The following is an 18,049-nucleotide window of genomic DNA, read 5'->3' on the forward strand; positions in this document are numbered from 1 at the left end:
GGGAGGGTTTTCCTGTTGTTTTTGTATGCATGCTGTGGCACCGTGTCCTGTGAAGTAACAACTGTTAAGTGCATGTACATTCTCATTGTAGTCGGTTGTATTGCTTTTTATTTGCCTTGCTTATAAATACGTGCATGATTCCTTGCTTGTGTTGTGTGTGCAATATGTGCTTTATAATAAATGTCCTTGTGTGCGACGTATCCCGTTTGTCGCGTCCTCCTTTCACCACATTGAAAGTGCCATCTTGCATCGTGGAATGAGTCGTGGGTTTTGAACACCCGAGTAAAGAAGAATCTGAACCGTCGAGGTCGGCGATAACACTGCTCGGTTATCCCTGTAGCACGGAACGAACCGCTTAAGCGGTTCTTGTCCTAAGCCGACCTGCGGCGTGGTGCAACCCCTGGGTAGGTTATCCGCGCGAGTATTTAGGTATATTGACATTCGGCGATTCACCCTATTTCGCGCAGGTAGAATGCGGACTGGGTTGTGGTGAGGTTAAACCCCCACCCGTGACTGGCTCCTGGCGGTAGTTCCAGGAGGGTCACGACTGAATTGTCCGTCCGGTGAGCGACGCGGCCGCCATTAGAGGTACGTGGCCGATCGCACGCCATGCGGGCCAGAATTCGTAACAATATGATGATCATGGCTGGTGGTTTTACCATGAGGTGTGGCACAGGTGTGTTGTGTTCATAGGAATTTACAAATCGGTGATCATTAAGGGTAGCTTTTATAAATGGTGTTGATGAATTTTTTCCTTTAAAGACATCAAATTGAGTACAACCGATGCCTCTAAAATGAAGAATCCATACAAATAAACTTTAATCTGCAATAAGAATCACCTTGATCTAATGCTATGGGGTTCCAAAAACTTCTGAATAACGATTGTTCCAAAAATGTATTCCTCAAACTGATGTCCTTGAAGATGTTCTTTCTGTTACCGTGCCCTTATGCAACAAACCGGAATACATGCAAGGTAAAGTTGGCTCATTTTTATTGTAAAACTATCAAGGTTCATGGAAAAAGCAGAGTTATAGGGGCAAATGCCTGGTTTGCTTCATGGTTAAGGTGGCTGGTTTATCGTATTAGATCCCTGAGTTCAAGCCTCTCTTTTTTCATTGAATTAAAAACAGGTGGGGTTGACTCAGTCTGTTGTTACGAATTTGGAATTTGATTGCACACAACATACAGGTTCCTTTAGTCAGCTATGTCAATAAGTGCTTGTTCCCGAGATAGCTCACCTTTCATTGTTTAAATGTTAAGAAATCAACTAGATGCGCTGCGGATCGATTTAATAGTTAGGAACGAACAATGGAGACATCCCTCCCCCTCTTCTGCGAAGAGCAAGAACCACCCTGCCGTCTCGTGACTCATGATGTCAACAACTCCCTCCCACCCGTGGCTGAGCGGGGGATGGAGCACGAGGGCATGAGGTCACGCCGGGATCGGGGGAAGGGCGGGAGAAGGATAAGAGGAAATCTTTTTCTTTTGTTCGTGGGCAGAGTTGTAAGGGCAGAGTTGGAGAAGGGAGTTGAGGGGAGCCGTTCAGCAGACCGTCGGGTCCTGCTTGGCTTGTGTTAGGGTTGAGGCCTTCGGAAGCTTGTTGCTTTGGCTGGCTCAGTGAGCTTCGGCTGAGGCCTGGCTCGGGAGGAGGCTTTTTGGAGGCTTTTTGCTTTGATGCTTCCGTGAGCTTCGGCTTCTGCTTGGCTCGGGAGAGCTTTTTGCTTCGAGCTGTTCTGCTTGGAAGGAAGTTAAGCCGGTTGCTCGGCTCGAGCTGCGAGTGGTAGCTTCTTCTTCTTCTTGGTTCGTGGAGCTCTTTGTTCTCCATTTTGGTTCCTGGCTTGGTGCGACTCATCGGCCTCTTCTTGGAGGTGGTTCCTCGGGGAAGCGACGCATCGACCGGAAGGATCGGCGCCTCGTCTCACCAGCACGTGTTGAGAAGCGCGGGAGGTGGTTCCCCGGGGAAGCGACGCATCGACCGGAAGGATCGGCGCCTCGTCTCACCAGCACGTGTTGAGAAGTGTGGGAGGTGGTTCCTCGGGGGAAGCGACGCATCGACTGGAAGAATCGGCTCCTCGTCTCACCAGCATGTGTTGAGAAGTGCGGGAGGTGGTTCCTCGGGGAAGCGACGCATTGACGGGAAGGATCGGCTCCTCGTCTCACAAGCACGTGTTGAGAAGCGCGGGAGGTGGTTCCTCGGGAAGCGACGCATCGACGGGAAGGATCGGCGCCTCGTCTCACCAGCACGTGTTGAGAAGCACGGGAGGATTCGCGGGTGCCCGGGTCCGAACAACTTGAAGACCACACGAGGTGGAGAGGTTCGAGATAGGTTCTGAGTTTCAGCTCACCTGTCCTCCGAGCTGAAGCGCGTTATTAAAGGCCTCTGCCACCATTTCTTGGGTGTGTGTGTGTGTGTGTGTGTGTGTGTGTGTGTGTGTGTGTGTGTGTGTGTGTGTGTGTGTGTGTGTGTGTGTGTGTGTGCGCGCGCGCGCGTACGTGAGTCCGTAGGCCTGTCTAATAAGTAGGAACTGCTGTTCAGTGCAAATGACTATACATAATAAGTAGACGGTCGTAGTTCTTTTGTCGTGCTTTTGTTGCTTGTATAATTGCATACGTGTTTTGTTTTGTTTAATTGCATACGTGCTTTATTATAATAAATGTCCTTGTGTGAATGTAAACCTTTTCGTTGCGTCCATTCCCTCATTGAACTGCCCCATCTTGCACTCGGAATATAGTTGGTTTTTAAATAGCCGGTAAAGTGATTGGGTCCAATGGGACTGCGCGATAATACCCCGCTCTGTTATCCCAAAAGGAAGCGAGCTGCTGAAGCAGCTCGTTTCCAAGCGGTCCCGTTGAGGTACAATCTCTCGGTAACCTACCCACGCGAATAATTAGGTAAATCGAAGATTTGGCGATCGGACCCTGTGGCGCGGGTTGAGTGCGAACAAGGTGGTGGTGTGGTTAAAAACACACCCGTGGCTGGTTTCCGGCGTTGATCCGGAAAGCCGCGACTGGATTGTCCGTTCGGTGGGTGAAGCGACCGCTATTGGTTGGATGCGGTCGTTTGAACGCCGACGGGCGGGAATTCTACAACACTGTCATCCTTTTGAGGTTAGCAAAATGAGTACCAGTGTACTGCTAATACAGGGCACTGCATCAGCGGCATAAAATCGTTTTTTGGATGACCGATCTGCAAAGAGCATCTTTTACGTGAAAAAGAACTGGACCTTGCCAAAGCCGTGGATACTTGCCGAGCTTCCGAAGCAAGCCACACACAATTAAATACAGTCAATGTGCAAGATGCCGCTGGAGGTACACTCAGTGCACGGAAGAGTCGTTAGGTTTATGGGATGCGGTGCTCGTGATAATTACGCAGTATTTACGGGACGCAGTGGTCGCAGTAAGGGATCTCACGATAATGCCTGTCAAGCTAAGGCTCAACAGGAAACTAGCCCTCAATGTGATACCAGCGGAGAAGGGACCATGACTGCCCTGCCATCGACAAATAATGTAACTGTGGACGTAAGGGTCATTTTCATCGAGTCCACATGATCCGTCCCTGGGAACATGGTGGAAACTAAGAGTGGACATTTTCTACTTCACCGGGAAGCATTTCCTCCTGATTACAGACTATTTCTCCAAGTATCCTGAAGCCATACGCATTTGTGGGCTCGCTGAAAAACATGTTGTTGAAGCTCTGAAGTTTGTGTTTGCCAGACATTGCATACCCAATGAGTTATTTGTGGACAACATGCCATTTGTCAGTCCCGAGCTAAGGAAATTCGCCTCGGAATGGGTTCATGATTACGACCTCAAGTCTTACATATCCTCAGTCTAATGGACAATCTGAACACGATCAAGCAGGGAATCAGAAAAGCCCTCGAGGATGGCCACGATACCCATTTGATTTTGCTGTCCTACCAGAACACACCACTGGCAGGTTTTCCATACTATCCAGCACAGCTGTCAATGGGCAGGAGGCTCAGATCAATTGCTATCTAGGGATCAGGCCCTGAAACCACAAGTTCTGGCTGATGCACGGCATTTGTTGATACGGTGACAGCAGTGAGCTAAACACTTCTACGACTGAGGCGTCAACGAGCTAATGCCATTATTATCGTGGGACAGCATTTGCGTTCAATGAAACAAGACCTGAGAGCCGGCGGTCGTTACAGCGAAACACCATACATCATGTTCCTATCATGACCATTCCAGAGGGGCGCATTCTAACAGTAGCCAGATTGCTGGGAATGATTGAGAAACACCAGCTAATTGAGCAGCCATGATGGAACTATGACTTAATACATTCACCAAAACTAACACGTCATCAGCCTCTCATTAACACAAGTATGAGCTGTACTTTCAGAACATCTCTCCCAACAAATAAGCCTGAAAGGCTTCAAAAACTCATAACGTAATTAGCCATAAGCAGAACACACATGTACCATCGGAACTGTGTAGGCATTTCCGCAGCACAGATGAGGCTTGTTTCCCCATTGCTACACAACTGGAGGAGATCCAACAGGGGGGGGGGACTTTCTCCACCAGAATCTCCACCGCCAGAAACACAGCTTCCAGCACACTTCACCTCACTACATAATAGCACAGCACAGCCTCACAGGAAAGCACAGCGAACACCTGACGTTCTTCTCGTCTCACGAGATGTCCAGAACATTTTAAAGACTATGTGATGCAATTTTTTATTTCTTTCTCAAACTGCTTATTCGATTCCATGGAGGCATTCTGGAAATCTAGATAATTGATTTCTGTTATTTTCAGATTTGCTAAAGTTTGTCTACCCTTCTGCTAATCTTGATGTAGTGTCTGTAAATAAGGGTAGGCTGACTCAGAGTTTACATCCATTTAGATGATGATTCATATGTGCGTTTGGAGGGGAAAGATGTGCGTTTACTACTTCTTGCAAATCTAGTAGTACGGGATCTCCGGATGTGACTTCCTGTTCTATGGCGATACATTAAGACCTGGCGCTCGTTCCCGCATGCTGGTCTGATTATATTATTACACTTTCTTCTATCTTTAAAACCATCTCACGTTAATGAGTGGTCTCCGAGAGAGACGGATCTTTGGGAATTTTTGTGAGTTTCAGAAGTCAAGAAATTGAGCTGAGCAGAAAGAAGAGCCAGTCACCATTTGCATTGTTATGTTGAGTTAAATGGAGTAAAGTCAGACTTTCCAACCTGTTGAAAAACTCATGAGGATGATAGTAGCAAATGGAGAGAAATGGTGTGCCAAAGGCATGGAAGAGAGTGCCCTCTAACCCTGAGGCCACGAGGCCATGGATAACTCTGCGGTCCGATGGGTTGTTACGTAAAGGCCCAGTCACACCTTGACGTTTTAGCCAGCTTATGCCGATTTTTGGAAAATTTGTGTAAAACGCTGGTACACGTCGAATTCGTTATGGGTAAGTTTTGATAACATTGAGTGCACGCTGAAAAACACTGCCATATGTCGTAGTACGCTGGCTTTAAACGTTGAACTTTTGGGTTTTCCTCGAATTTTTTCATGCTTGAAATTTTACGACGTATGCCAGCGTATGACTCACACGTTCCGCTACGCTGGCCATAAGTTGTAGGCACGTTATGCAATCGTTGACACACGTTGAAACATGTTCCTTGTAAGTTACTCATAAGTCGAAACACGTGGAGGTAATGTTTAGCATACCCGAAACTTATTTCTAACCTATGAGTAACGTTTTGTAAGCACGCTACACGAACGTTGTTCACACTTTGCAACACGTTACTTGAAAGTAATACGACTACTACTACTACCAACATCGACATCAGTAAATTCTCTCGAATTACTATTACTACTATTAATAACATCGACATCACTAAATTCTCTCGAACTACTACTACTACTACTACTACTACTACTACTAACATCGACATCACTAAATTCTCGCGAACTACTACTACTACTACTAATAACATCGACATCACTAAATTCTCTCGAACTACGACTACTACTACTACAACTACTACTACTACTACTGCTACTGCCACTGCTTCTGACATTGACATCTACTCAACATGGAGTCTGGAACACTGACGGGTTCCTCTTGTGAAGCCCATTTGTATATACCAATTCCCCTAAACGCTGCCAATATGCCATTATACGGTAGCTGTAAGTTAGAAACACGTTCAGTAAGTTCTGTAGTCGTCTGAAAGACGTCAATCAAATTCGTCTACATATGCCAATGTGCGTTTGAGATACGTTACACATAGGTTCAAAGCATGCTACTGATAGGTTCAAAGTACGTTACTCGTTGGCTAAAAATTAAGTTTCGGGTATGGTAAACATTACCTCGATGTGTTTCGACTTATGAGTAACTTACAAGTAACGTGTGGCCGACGTGTATAAACGATTGCGGAGCGTGCCGAGAACTTATGCCAGTGTATGCGGAACTTGTGAGCCATACGTCGAGTACGTCGTAAAATTTTCAGCATGCTTGAAATTTCACGACGTACTAGACGTACCACATAATATGCCAGCGTACTTCATTGTTTATCATCGTGCTCCTAACGTATACACAACTTACCCATACCGTATTCGACGTGTGCCAGCGTTTTACACACATTTTTCATAGGTCGGCATACGCTGGCTAAATCGTCAAGGTGTGACTGCGATGTTGACACTTCCAATTTTCAGGCGGCTATGATTTAAATCTGCGTGCGGCAGCTTTTTAACAGAGAACGCCACGAGTTCGTCGGCGATACGTGCAGCGCGCTATGACTAAGTTAAACTATCATTGGGCACAGGTTGTGAACGCTGACAACAGGCTAAGCATTCGTTGGTATAAGTTATCTTTAACACAACGAAACGTTCTGTGCCCGTTACTAATACGTTATGCATACGACCAACACGTTATGAATACGACCAAAACTTAAAAAATAAAAACCTCAAAACTTCAGCGTATGTCAACGTTTTATGTGCATTTTTATACGTTGACATTCCTGGCTAAAACGTTAAGGTGTGACTGGGCCTTAACCGCGGACGCTCGTTGGGATAATTAGCTCGAACAGGGTCCTCATGCCTTCGATGTCATGTTACCTATTGGAAACCGAATGACCTCAACGAGGGGCTGCGCCCTAAATGTGCACTCAAGTACTTATTATGGCTGAGTGGAACTGTGAGTGCAGCTAATCGCTGAGCCAATCGGTGGAGCAAAAACTTCCTGTGTATCTATTATGTACATGCTATGCCAGACCACTGAAGGAAAGGACAACCAAGGCAGATTTGAAAGATGTTCAACAAGCAACCAACAACAATCTTTATTTCACAAGCAAGCAATCATCAAAGCATAAAGGTATTTACAAGCAAGCAAAGTCAGAAGGCACAGAAGAGCAGACTTACCCCTATCACGTAGGTTTCTCCCCTTACACAGACTTACACAAAAGATATGATGCAATCATTCAACTGGGAAGAAGGAGACAACAAGATGTGAGGATAGAGAAGCAGAATGGAATATGGGCACAACTCCTCCCTAACCTCACACAACCAGGTGGGGCTCGTCGGCACTACTAAAAGCCAGAAAATGCCACCATGACAAAGAGAGTACGCCATCAAAGTGGGTGAAAGGTCAGGGGTGGGGGTTGTTCTGCCCACAGACTTGGATACCAGCCAAAGGCAGCGAAGTGAGGGTGGGGCTCGTGACGTCACAGACCGAGGGTGGGGGCACACCTGATAGAGTGTGGGGAGGGGATGCATGGAAACTTTGAGAACCTGCACTCAGACTCCTGGGGTTTTCTCTGCGGCATGGGACGCATCTGCCTGCAGCCTTCAAAATGCCCCCACTGCAGGCCATGCCTACTCACCCCTCATACTTGCCCGTGCTTACAGCAAGAACTGGACTTCTAACCAGGAATACCTCCACTTAGGACGAGTTGCCTCCCATCAGGAGCAGCCTTGAGTGTTTTCAGTCTCATAATTTCTCCCTGGTCCTAACGTCTGTGGTGTGCATGAGGCCTTAAGTGATTAGGTAATTAAGGATCTGCCGATCATTCATTACTCAGGGCATGTATGGGTTTTGGTATAGATAATTGAGTTGCTTCTTTTGTATTCCCACCGTTTTTGTTGTAAATCCACTCTCACAAATCCACTTGGTCTTTGAGTTTTCGAGTTGCTTTGATCGCTAGTTACCTGAGCTATAAATGTTTGCTAAAGAACAGGTTGGATTCGCGCAATTAGCGCCGAGTATGAGACTGTACCTGCGTCCATTGATCTCATCTCAGATCGGTCATTTTGTTAAACAGGTGCACGGTACCTTTTTGTCTGTAGCTTGACTGGCTCAGGCATTCCACCTGAATAGAGTAAAGCAGCAAACAGGCTTGAAACCCTGTTCAGAGCGCTCAAATCAGTAGGCTGGTGTGACCGCTTTGACTTGGCTTGTTGGGATTCGTACTGGGCAATTGGGACGAGTCCGCCGACTACAAGAACTTTTTTTTTTAATCCAAATTATTATTTCTATTAATTGATTTCAACAGTGATTTTGCAACCCAAGGCTTTCTTTGGTACCTTTTTATAATTTGAATTATTACATTTTTTGTTTGGGATGTTTTTTTTTTTTTTAACAAAGTGACATAAATATATCCATACATTTCTCATAACATTTATCAACATCGTCTTCATTCAGGAGCACATTCCAGTCAGCGGTGGCGAGTTTATTGTTTTTTAAATCTAGCCAAGTTTTCTGGAGTAAATTTTCACGTATACCTATTTGCATGTAAATGAGAAGACCAGTTCATCAATATTGAAGCTTAGACGTAAACTGGGAAATGATTGGAGATGTCAGAGAGAATAATCCCAACTTCTGGGAATGGTTGGATATAAAAAAAACAAATTGTCAATTAAAGGTGAGGAATAATCCGTAATTGCAGTTGGTTTATTAATGAGCAGTCTTGCCTTCTTTTGAATGCAGCACAGGACTGTAGCATCATTGGTTAAGGCTGAGGCTGCGGCTGAGTCGCTCATACAATGCCCTCTGTAGGTTCAGGCACGAATTAGGAATTTGTTTATTCTTCCTGTTATTTGCAATTCAGTTCTCGTCAGAGAGTAGGTAAATTAAACAAGGCATATTAGAAAGCCTATTATGGAACAATTTGAGTGAAACCTTTGAAGAAATGAATTGAATTGCTTTAAACCTTTACTTCCACCTCTCGTATTAAAATGCAGGACTGAATTTCAGTGGAATAATTTGAAATATTTCACAAATCAGTTTGAGCATTTTCATCAAAATCATATCCAGATTAATCGGGATTCAAATCAACGGTTTCTGTGACGTTTTCTTTAAATTGACGCATATTTATTTATATTGGGAACATTATCAAAAACATTATGTTGCATTTGGATGGAATGAAATTCATCATTATCGAAAGAGCAAAAAGGGAGAATATTAATCAACATTAATCAAATATTCATTTCATGTGTGTGTATTTAAAATATTTTCCAATACTCCATTGACAAGTCTTAGTGTAAAGCTAAAAAAACCACATCGCTGTACATTTCCCAACAATAGTAAGAAACAGAAGAGGCACAAAAACATTGGAACACAGAGTGCGTACGTACCGTTACGAGATATAATAAATTCAGCAAAGTGAGCTGAACCTCTCCGCATAATAATTATTTCAATCCCTGCTTATTAGAGTCATGATGGATTTTATATTTGCACCTTTAACATTTTCAGTTGCTGATATTTACATTTTATAACAATACATTTGTGGTTCTAGGTAAAATATATTGACATATTTTAATGTCTGCCAAAAAGAGAAAAAATTGATAGAATGGGGCAATTAATCAGGTACAAAACTATAATAATCAAGTCCGATTCACAGTTGTGTGCAGTTCTGAAGGAGCGGTAGTTAAGGATATTGAGGGAAGGTTAAATGACATCCTACCGGGTCAGGCAGCAACATATTGGCTTGCTGTGGTACAACTTATCACAATCTTTGTAAAAAAAAAATATATATATATATATATATATATAAATATATATGAGGTAGCCCTCCACTTGCCCTCCACTTGCCAATGAAAAAAGTGAAGTTTTGTTTCTGTGTTGTATCGTGCTCCTTGTACTTTCTTGGCCCATTTCCACTTCTCCTCCAGGTCAGTCTTTGGCGTGTCATCAACAATGATAAAATTCTCTCCACTAAGAACCCTTCTTGTTCCTTTTATGTTTTCCTCTCTGTGCCGATAGGAAAGCTTTTTCACAAGGATGTGGCAGGGTATCTTGCCTTTTGTGCCATCTTGAGGAGCACATTCAATGCTCGCTGTATAGCCAAATTTATCTCCCCCGGCGATATTGATGCGATCCTCTACTTGAGACTGCATTGTTTCCTCTATTCCCACAATCATAAAGTTGTTATGTCTGGAGAATCTCTGCCTTGTTTATTTCTTCACGATGTTATTGTGCTCCTTTTTTCAATTGTTTTATTTCTTCCTCCATATGTTTCATTCCTTGTTCGAGATTTTGATCTTTCTGCTCGAATTCCAGAATGCAGTGACTCTCTTATTCCACAGCTTTGCGAAGTTCACTTTCAACCCTCTTGATATGTGCGATAAGAGAGTTTACTGACTCTTTCATCATGGCCTGCAACTTACTATTATTTGGCTTGAGGAAGGCAGCAATGGTGGTCAGCACCTCACTGTCAGAGTTATTGTTCTGAAACATCCTCAACTCTGAATGAATGAAACACTTACAAGATAATGATTTTGGGAGGTACACTTCTTCCTCCAGGAAATCCCTGACTTCTCAATGTCTCTCCCTGGCTATTGTCTCCTCCAATTTGGTTGGCTTGAACCCTGCCCTGTCGGCAGAGTTGCACTTCACATCAGGAACTCAATTTTTCATTGTCCGTGTACTGATCTTACGCCTTTTAATCCCCAGGAGTACCTATTGTCATCCTTCTGAGGTCGGTAAAATGAGTGGCAGCTTCCTGGTATCCAGTGTCGAAGTGGTGACCCGTCCAGCATTGTGCCCAACAGCCAAGGAGACTGCTTAGGCAGCACCAATGCTCTCCACAGAGTATGGTCACAATGGATGGATGGATGGATGGAGTACCTATGGCTGTGACGACTGCTCCCACCTATTGTTTGTCTGTGTCGTACCGTCCTCCAAACAGTGACGACTCCATCTATATATCTCTCAGACAACATGGACCAACTTTTAACCACTCATCCCAACTCTTCCTGATATGTCGTGATTTCAATTGTCACCATGTCAATACGCAACTTTTGAAATGCCGTAGTCTGCCCCAGAATGCTTGGTATAGATGCGCAGACACCCTGAGCAACGAAGTCCATTGGAGGGGCCGAACATCCAGGGTGTTCCAAAAAGACCTGGACAACTTTGGTTGTTAAAATAGTTGAAACCACAAATGATACAATGATACCCTTTGGTTTATATGATACAGAAACTCAGAAAGTTTTGTGCACGTTATCAATACACTTCAATGGGAGCTCCATTTGTCGTGTGCAGGACATAAAGGAGGGACACGAGTTATTGCCATGTTCGGCTCAGAATGTTTGCGTCCACTAGTGTGCATGCAGCTGTGATCTGAGAACAAAGATCCTGCAGGTTTGACACCTTGGTGTTGTCGACAACATCTTTGACAAATCCCCACAGAAAAAAAATCGGGGGGGGGGGATAGGGTATGTCTGGTGATCATGGGAGCCAGGCAGTTGGTCCATCTCCACTAATTCAGCAACCTGGAATTTTTTCATTCAGAATGGCTCAAATGACTAAGGCCCAGCCTGGTGTTGGCTCAGTGGTAAGGGTGGTGGCTTGGGATCCCAGGGTCCTGAGTTCAAGCCCCGTCGGCCACTGAATTAATACACCAGGGGGTTGACTCAGCCTGTAATCCTTCCAAGGTCAGCGAAATGAGTACCAGTTCTCGTGTGTGTACTGGTAGAGGGGCACTGCATCAGCGACACAGTCACACTTCAAGAAATGATAGCTACCCTGGCAGCTCAGCTGCCATACGACCACCACCACTAAGGCCTAATGAGGGGAAGTGCCGTCCTGTTGAAAAATTATATCGGGTTGCAAGTCTTCAATTTGGGGGAAGGCAAATCCTTCCAACATGTTCATGTAAATTGTTGAGGTCACTGTATCCTCCGCAAAGCAAAATGGACCCACCAAGCGGTCATGGAGAAGTCCACACCACACATTGACCTTTAGACAGTCGCATATGTGTTCATTGGGCATGTGGGAAGTTTCAGAGCCCCAGATCCTCACATTGTGCTGGTTGACTCTCCAATACAAGAAAGCAAGCTTCCTCTGTGAACATGAGCTTTTTCAGGTAATCTTCATCATCCTCCATGTGACTGAGCATTTCCAAGGCAAACACCTTACATTTGGGTCCACCATTTGGTTTGAGTTCCTGCAGAATCTGCACCTTATATTTCTCGTATTTCCATGAGTCCGATTTGCATTTAAGAATAGAGCAATTATGGTTAACCATTCCCAAATTGCCAATCGTTCATCTAAATGTTAAAATTACGTTTAAAATAATTTTAATTACAGATTTCGCATGAGCAACACAGGTTAACAGTGCCCAACGAGTAGAACAGAGTAAATGAAAATAAGCACACACCACATATGCGCCAAAAGCCTCATTTAGCATTCATACGTCATTTCAAAAGTCACGTGTTGGCTGTCACTATGACAAATATTTGTATCTCTCTCACCAGCCATGGCACTTCGGCAAAGGTGTTCTGTGACTCCATGAGATGGAGTCAATCTGTGAACTTTCCAACCTGGATGTCTCCCAATGGTACATTCCTTCCTTCTGGAGTTGGTGATAACTAACTTCCCTGCAAATGTCTACTGCTCTTCTTCTGCTCCAATTGGTTCATCTGATCATATACTTGTGAGAGTCAATGTCATTCTGGCTATGCTCAGATAGCTTCCTCAGTGCCGGCAAGTCTGGCAGTTTGCTCAGATAGACTGGCGATGACTGAAAGCAGCCATCTCCCTTCAGGACTGTTCTCCCACATCTCCTGGCTCGGATATTAATTCAGCCTGGGAATTATTCCACAGAAACCTGCTCTCTGTCTCTGTCTCTGTCTCTGTCTCTGTCTCTGTCTCTGTTATGCACAGATCCATCTCATCTACGTCTACAGTTAATCATACTTTTCTTCCCACCCATGGTACAATGAATCCTGTGGTGAGGCATTACTCTTTGAAACAACTTGCTTACTCTTCCTGGAAGATAAACCTGAGTAACAGCAATCTCAGATCATTCCACAAAGCCTGCAACAAGTGTATGCCCACTCTCAGGAGAGCTAGAAAACATCTGTCCAACCTCAAGAGTAAACTTTCAAACTTTTCTCCCTCCTCGAAAACCTGGTGGCACCTTGTAAAGACTGTCTCTGGTGTATGCTCCCCTTCTATCCCTTGCCTCACTTCAAATGGCACCACAGCCGACTGCTTGTGAGAAGGCCGAATGCTTCAATGCTGTTTCGTTCCAAATCTTGTCCCTAAACTCTCACTCTGTACCCACCCTTCCCAGTCAATACCAACTGTTCCTGGACTCGGTCTTTTGCACCTGAGAAGGTGGAAGCTTCTGGCAACCCTTCACTCTAACTCTGCAACTGGACCGGACAGCATTAGCTCACATCCCAAAAACCTGCCCTGCTGCTCTTGCGCTTCCTCTTTCTGCCCTTTTCACCCTGCCATTTACCATTGGTCATCTTCCATCTGTTTGGAAATCAGCCATCACTGCATTACAGAAACAAGAAAAAGAGCAATCAGAGATTGCAGACCCTTGCCAGGACTGCTTTTGTGTGGTGTATTTTGTGTGGTGTTTGTGTACTGGTGTGTTGCATAATCAGACATACAGTAATTAGAACTGCATAATAAGACATACAGTAATTAGAACTGCATAATAATGACATACAGTAATTAGAACTGCATAATAATGACATACAGTAATTAGAACTGCATAATAATAAGACATACAGTTATTAGAACTGCATAATAATAATAATAACTGCTGAAAGTGATTTTTTTCTGATATCTCAGAAAAACGTCCTGTTTTGATGCAACCCCGCTTTGATCGGACACCTGACCCTCACACATGCCATTTTTCATTATTATTCAATTGAATTGAGAATGTGATTAAAATAAATTCAATTCAAATCAAATGGAAGACCAAATAGGTGCAGTCCTGCATTGGAGTAATCAGAAGGAACCCAAACAAGCAAAAAGCAAAGATGAAGGCATCAGGAGGAACCTGGATAGGATTTACATTTCAACTGCTACTCCTCTACCCTCAAACCCAAACAGGCACAGCCAAGTGAACCTTATTTTTATTAAAAAAAAAATAAAAAATCAAATTTTTTTTTTAAAGAACCCACATCAAAAAAATAAATAATTCTGGCTGCCACATAATGCGTCCTATCCAGTTTAAATTTAAAACATGTATTCCCCATCACCACTAGATCATAAATGTGAAATTTCACGTCGGTTGATGTAGCGGTTCCAGAGATTTAATATTTTTCTTCAATCCAAAATCCAATTTCTTCAATCCAAACCATGTGACCGATCGATTATTCCTTAAACTTGTACACCCATGGCTTGGGGAACACTTGTGTGAAGTTTCCCCTCGATTTGTCTTGCCGTTCTGGAGATTTTTTTTTATAGGTTTTCAGGTAAATCCAATGTAGCTGCCAAACCATGTGACCTCTGACATCGTGTGTGAACCTTTTGTTCCTCATGGACAGGTGGTCATACGAGTAAAGTTTTGCCTGAATTTGTTCAGCCACTTCAGAGATTTTTGAAGGTTTTTTAAACAATACGGCTGCCGAATCTCATGACCGATGAAATCATGAATTTTTTTTATGTGGACCATTATATCCCAAGATGACCCTCAAAATGTTCATACTGATTGGATGTGGCGTTCTTCATGTGCAACGATGGTGCCTGTGATGTCATTAAAAAAAAAATCACATTCCTCATGAGGAGTCATTGCCATATGCTGTTTCAATTTTTTCCTTGGTGTTGTTTCAGAGATAGAGGTCCAAAGTTTTTTTTCATTTTTCCAAAATAGCTGCCACAGCACAGGACCTATGACATCATAATTATCATTAAAACATTCGACATGAGTAGTCACACCAATGGTAAAAATTGTCTCAATCCGACAAGCAGTTGTGGAGAACACTACTAAAGTTCTGTGCGGATGGACAAAGACAAACAGACAGACAGACAAACAAGCCAGTAGGCGGACATGGGTAGTCGACTACCCAATATAACCTGACGCGATGGCCCGTTCGATGGGGAATGACCTGAGGATTAAGCACAAGAAAATTCATGATTCCAGCTTCAAGGGTTAATTCTGCAGATTGTTTTTTCGTTAAAATACCCCCACATTTAGAGGTTTTTCAGCCGTTGCTAGGCAACGGAGGGGACCATAGCAACGGTTCTCACACAACTAGGACATACCATGAACCTACCATACCAGTTTCATGGAAATCTGACTCTTAGTCTCTGAGATATAACGAACTTCGTTTTTTTATTGTTTTCGACCAGGGTTCATTCAAAGTCTATCTTCTCTGACAGTTTTCATAGGATCCGGCTGGAAATTTTTGACAATATGAATGTACTGCCCAGTCGCTCATGGCCCGGTTTTTTGATTTTCGAAAAAATTAATTTTTTATGATTTTTCGAAAATTTCAAAGTCCCTTTGCTGGGCAACTGTGGTGTTCATAGCAACGGTTCTCATTTGCACACAACTAGGTCATGGTATGAACCTACCAACCAAGTTTCATCGAAATCGCCATTTTAAATACTGATAATAAGGGTAGAACAAATCTCAAAATGTTTTTTTTTTCGACTAGATCGACTACCCAACAGACGCAAATGCAATACCCTTTCCTTTGGCGAGGGTAATAAATAAATAAAATATTTTTTTTTTCATCACATTTTCCCACAAAATCCAAACAAATACAAGAAAACTAATTGTATCGCAAACGTTTATTTTGTAACAATCAGTTGAGCAATTAAAGAAAAAATATGCATGCTCACATATTATTACATATTCATTTTATTTGTTTTACTTTCAAGGTTTATATTGAGCATACATCGAAAAAAGAAAATAAAATAAAATAAAAACCAAAGAAACCACAAAAACATTGGAGAACAGAAGTTGAATTAGTGTGGTAAAATTAGACATCCATACTGCAATTATATTAACACTGAAATGATCAAAATGACACGATAATGCAAATTATATTATCGAGTTATAAACAATTTAACTTGTAATCAAACCCAGTATCCCACCCGTGCCTGCCCGATCAAATACGCTCATACAAACAAATACAAATACCCCCAACCTCCCACCCATTTCTTAAATTCCCACAAACGTTTCAGGTGGAATAAAACAGAGCAGTGACAATTTACAACAAGCTAAATGATATGGGATTGGATAACAAAATGGACACAAAGCAAAGACTGGAGTTGTAAAACATCTGTTGCCATTTCACTGCTGTTTCTTCTCGTCTCGGGGTGTGTATGGAGGGGGCTGCTCCTGTCGTACAAACAATTAGACAATAAGACAACGGGTTTTGTCTCCAAGGTCAGAACAATTTTTTTTTTTAAATATATAAATATAAAAAGACAATCCCAGGAACATGAAGGAAAAATTACATACAATTACATGTAGTATGTAGGTAGGTAGGTAATATTTAGCGTACCCAAAACTTATTTCTAACCTATTGCATACATTTATGTACAAAGGATTATCAACTACCCCACCAACACGCTCCAAAAGTTTACAATCTACATTCCCCCTCCTTTACTTTTCTCAATTTAACATTGTTCAACCACCCTCCCAAATTGCATAAATAAGACAGCAGTATACCTTTTACATATATATCAAGAACAGTGGTAGAAGAAGGGAGGGGAGGAGATATCAGAAAAAGTGACAGGGGATTGACTTGGAACCTGGCTGGGGTTCAAGCAACCCGAGTGAAGTGCTAAAGGCCCAGTCACACCTTGACGTTTTAGCCAGCTTATGCCGATTTTTGAAAAATTTGTCTAAAACGCTGGCACACGTCGAATACGTAATGGGTAAGTTTTGGAAACATTGAGAGCACGCTGAAAAACACTGCCATACGTCGTACTGCGCTGGCTTTCATCGTTGTACTTTGCGGTTGTCCTCAAATTTTAGCATGCTTGAAATTTTACGACTTATGCCAGCGTATGACTCACACGTTCCGCAATGCTGGCCATAAGTTGTAGGCACGTTATGCGATCGTTGAGACGTTAATCATAAGCCGAAACACGTCGAGGTGATATTTAGCGTACCCGAAACTTATTTCTAACCTATTAGTAACGTGTTGTCGGCACGTTACGCGATCGTTGACACACGTTACTTGTAAGGTACTCATAAGTCGAAACGTCAATGTAATGGTTAGCGTCAGTGTTCCAGACTCCCTGTTTTTTTTTTTGTTTTTTTTCCTCTTCGGTATGACGGTGATGTTAACACTTCGATTTCTAGTGTGGTTATGATTTAAATCGTTGAGCGGCAGCCTATTAATTATATTATATTATAACCGCACTAGAAATCGGTGTCAACATCATTGTCACACCGAAGAAAAAAAAAATTTAAAAAACCAGGGAATCTGGAACACTGACGCTAACCATTACATTGACGTGTTTCGACTTACGAGTAACTTACAAGTAACTTTTGTCAACGTGTGCCAACGATCGCATATCGTGCGTACAACTTATTCCCATCGCATGCGGAACATGTGAGGCATACAGCAAGTACGTCGTAAAATGTTTAACACGTTTAAAAGTACAAGACGTACTCCACTTACTACGACATATGATAGCGTACTTTAGCGTTCTATTCACGTATTCGACATGCACCAGCGTTTTAGACGCATTTTTCAGAGGTCGGCATACGCTGGCAAGATCGCCAAGGTGTGACTGCGATGTTGACACTTCCATTTCTCCGGCGGTTATGATTTGAATCGTTGTGCGGCAGCCTTTTAATAGGCTACGCCACGTGATCGTCGGCGATACATGCAG

At 43.1% G+C, this 18,049-nt stretch overlaps 1 protein-coding gene across 1 annotated transcript in view; it reads right to left on the bottom strand.

Annotated features, from left to right (window-relative positions):
* Positions 1 to 16,174: 16,174 nt before the first annotated feature.
* The window catches only part of WBP2 (WW domain binding protein 2), a 30,632-nt gene continuing 28,757 nt past the window's right edge, over positions 16,175 to 18,049 (bottom strand). Inside the window, exon 8 of the mRNA XM_085891972.1 lies at positions 16,175 to 16,541. Within this exon, the coding sequence (XP_085748098.1) occupies positions 16,494 to 16,541 (48 nt within the window). The 3' untranslated portion in view covers positions 16,175 to 16,493. The remainder of the gene's footprint in view (positions 16,542 to 18,049) is intronic.

Source organism: Eptatretus burgeri, chromosome 8 (assembly GCF_056783735.1).
Source record: "Eptatretus burgeri isolate ZD-2024b chromosome 8, Ebu_testis_v1, whole genome shotgun sequence".
Taxonomy (NCBI): domain Eukaryota; kingdom Metazoa; phylum Chordata; class Myxini; order Myxiniformes; family Myxinidae; genus Eptatretus; species Eptatretus burgeri.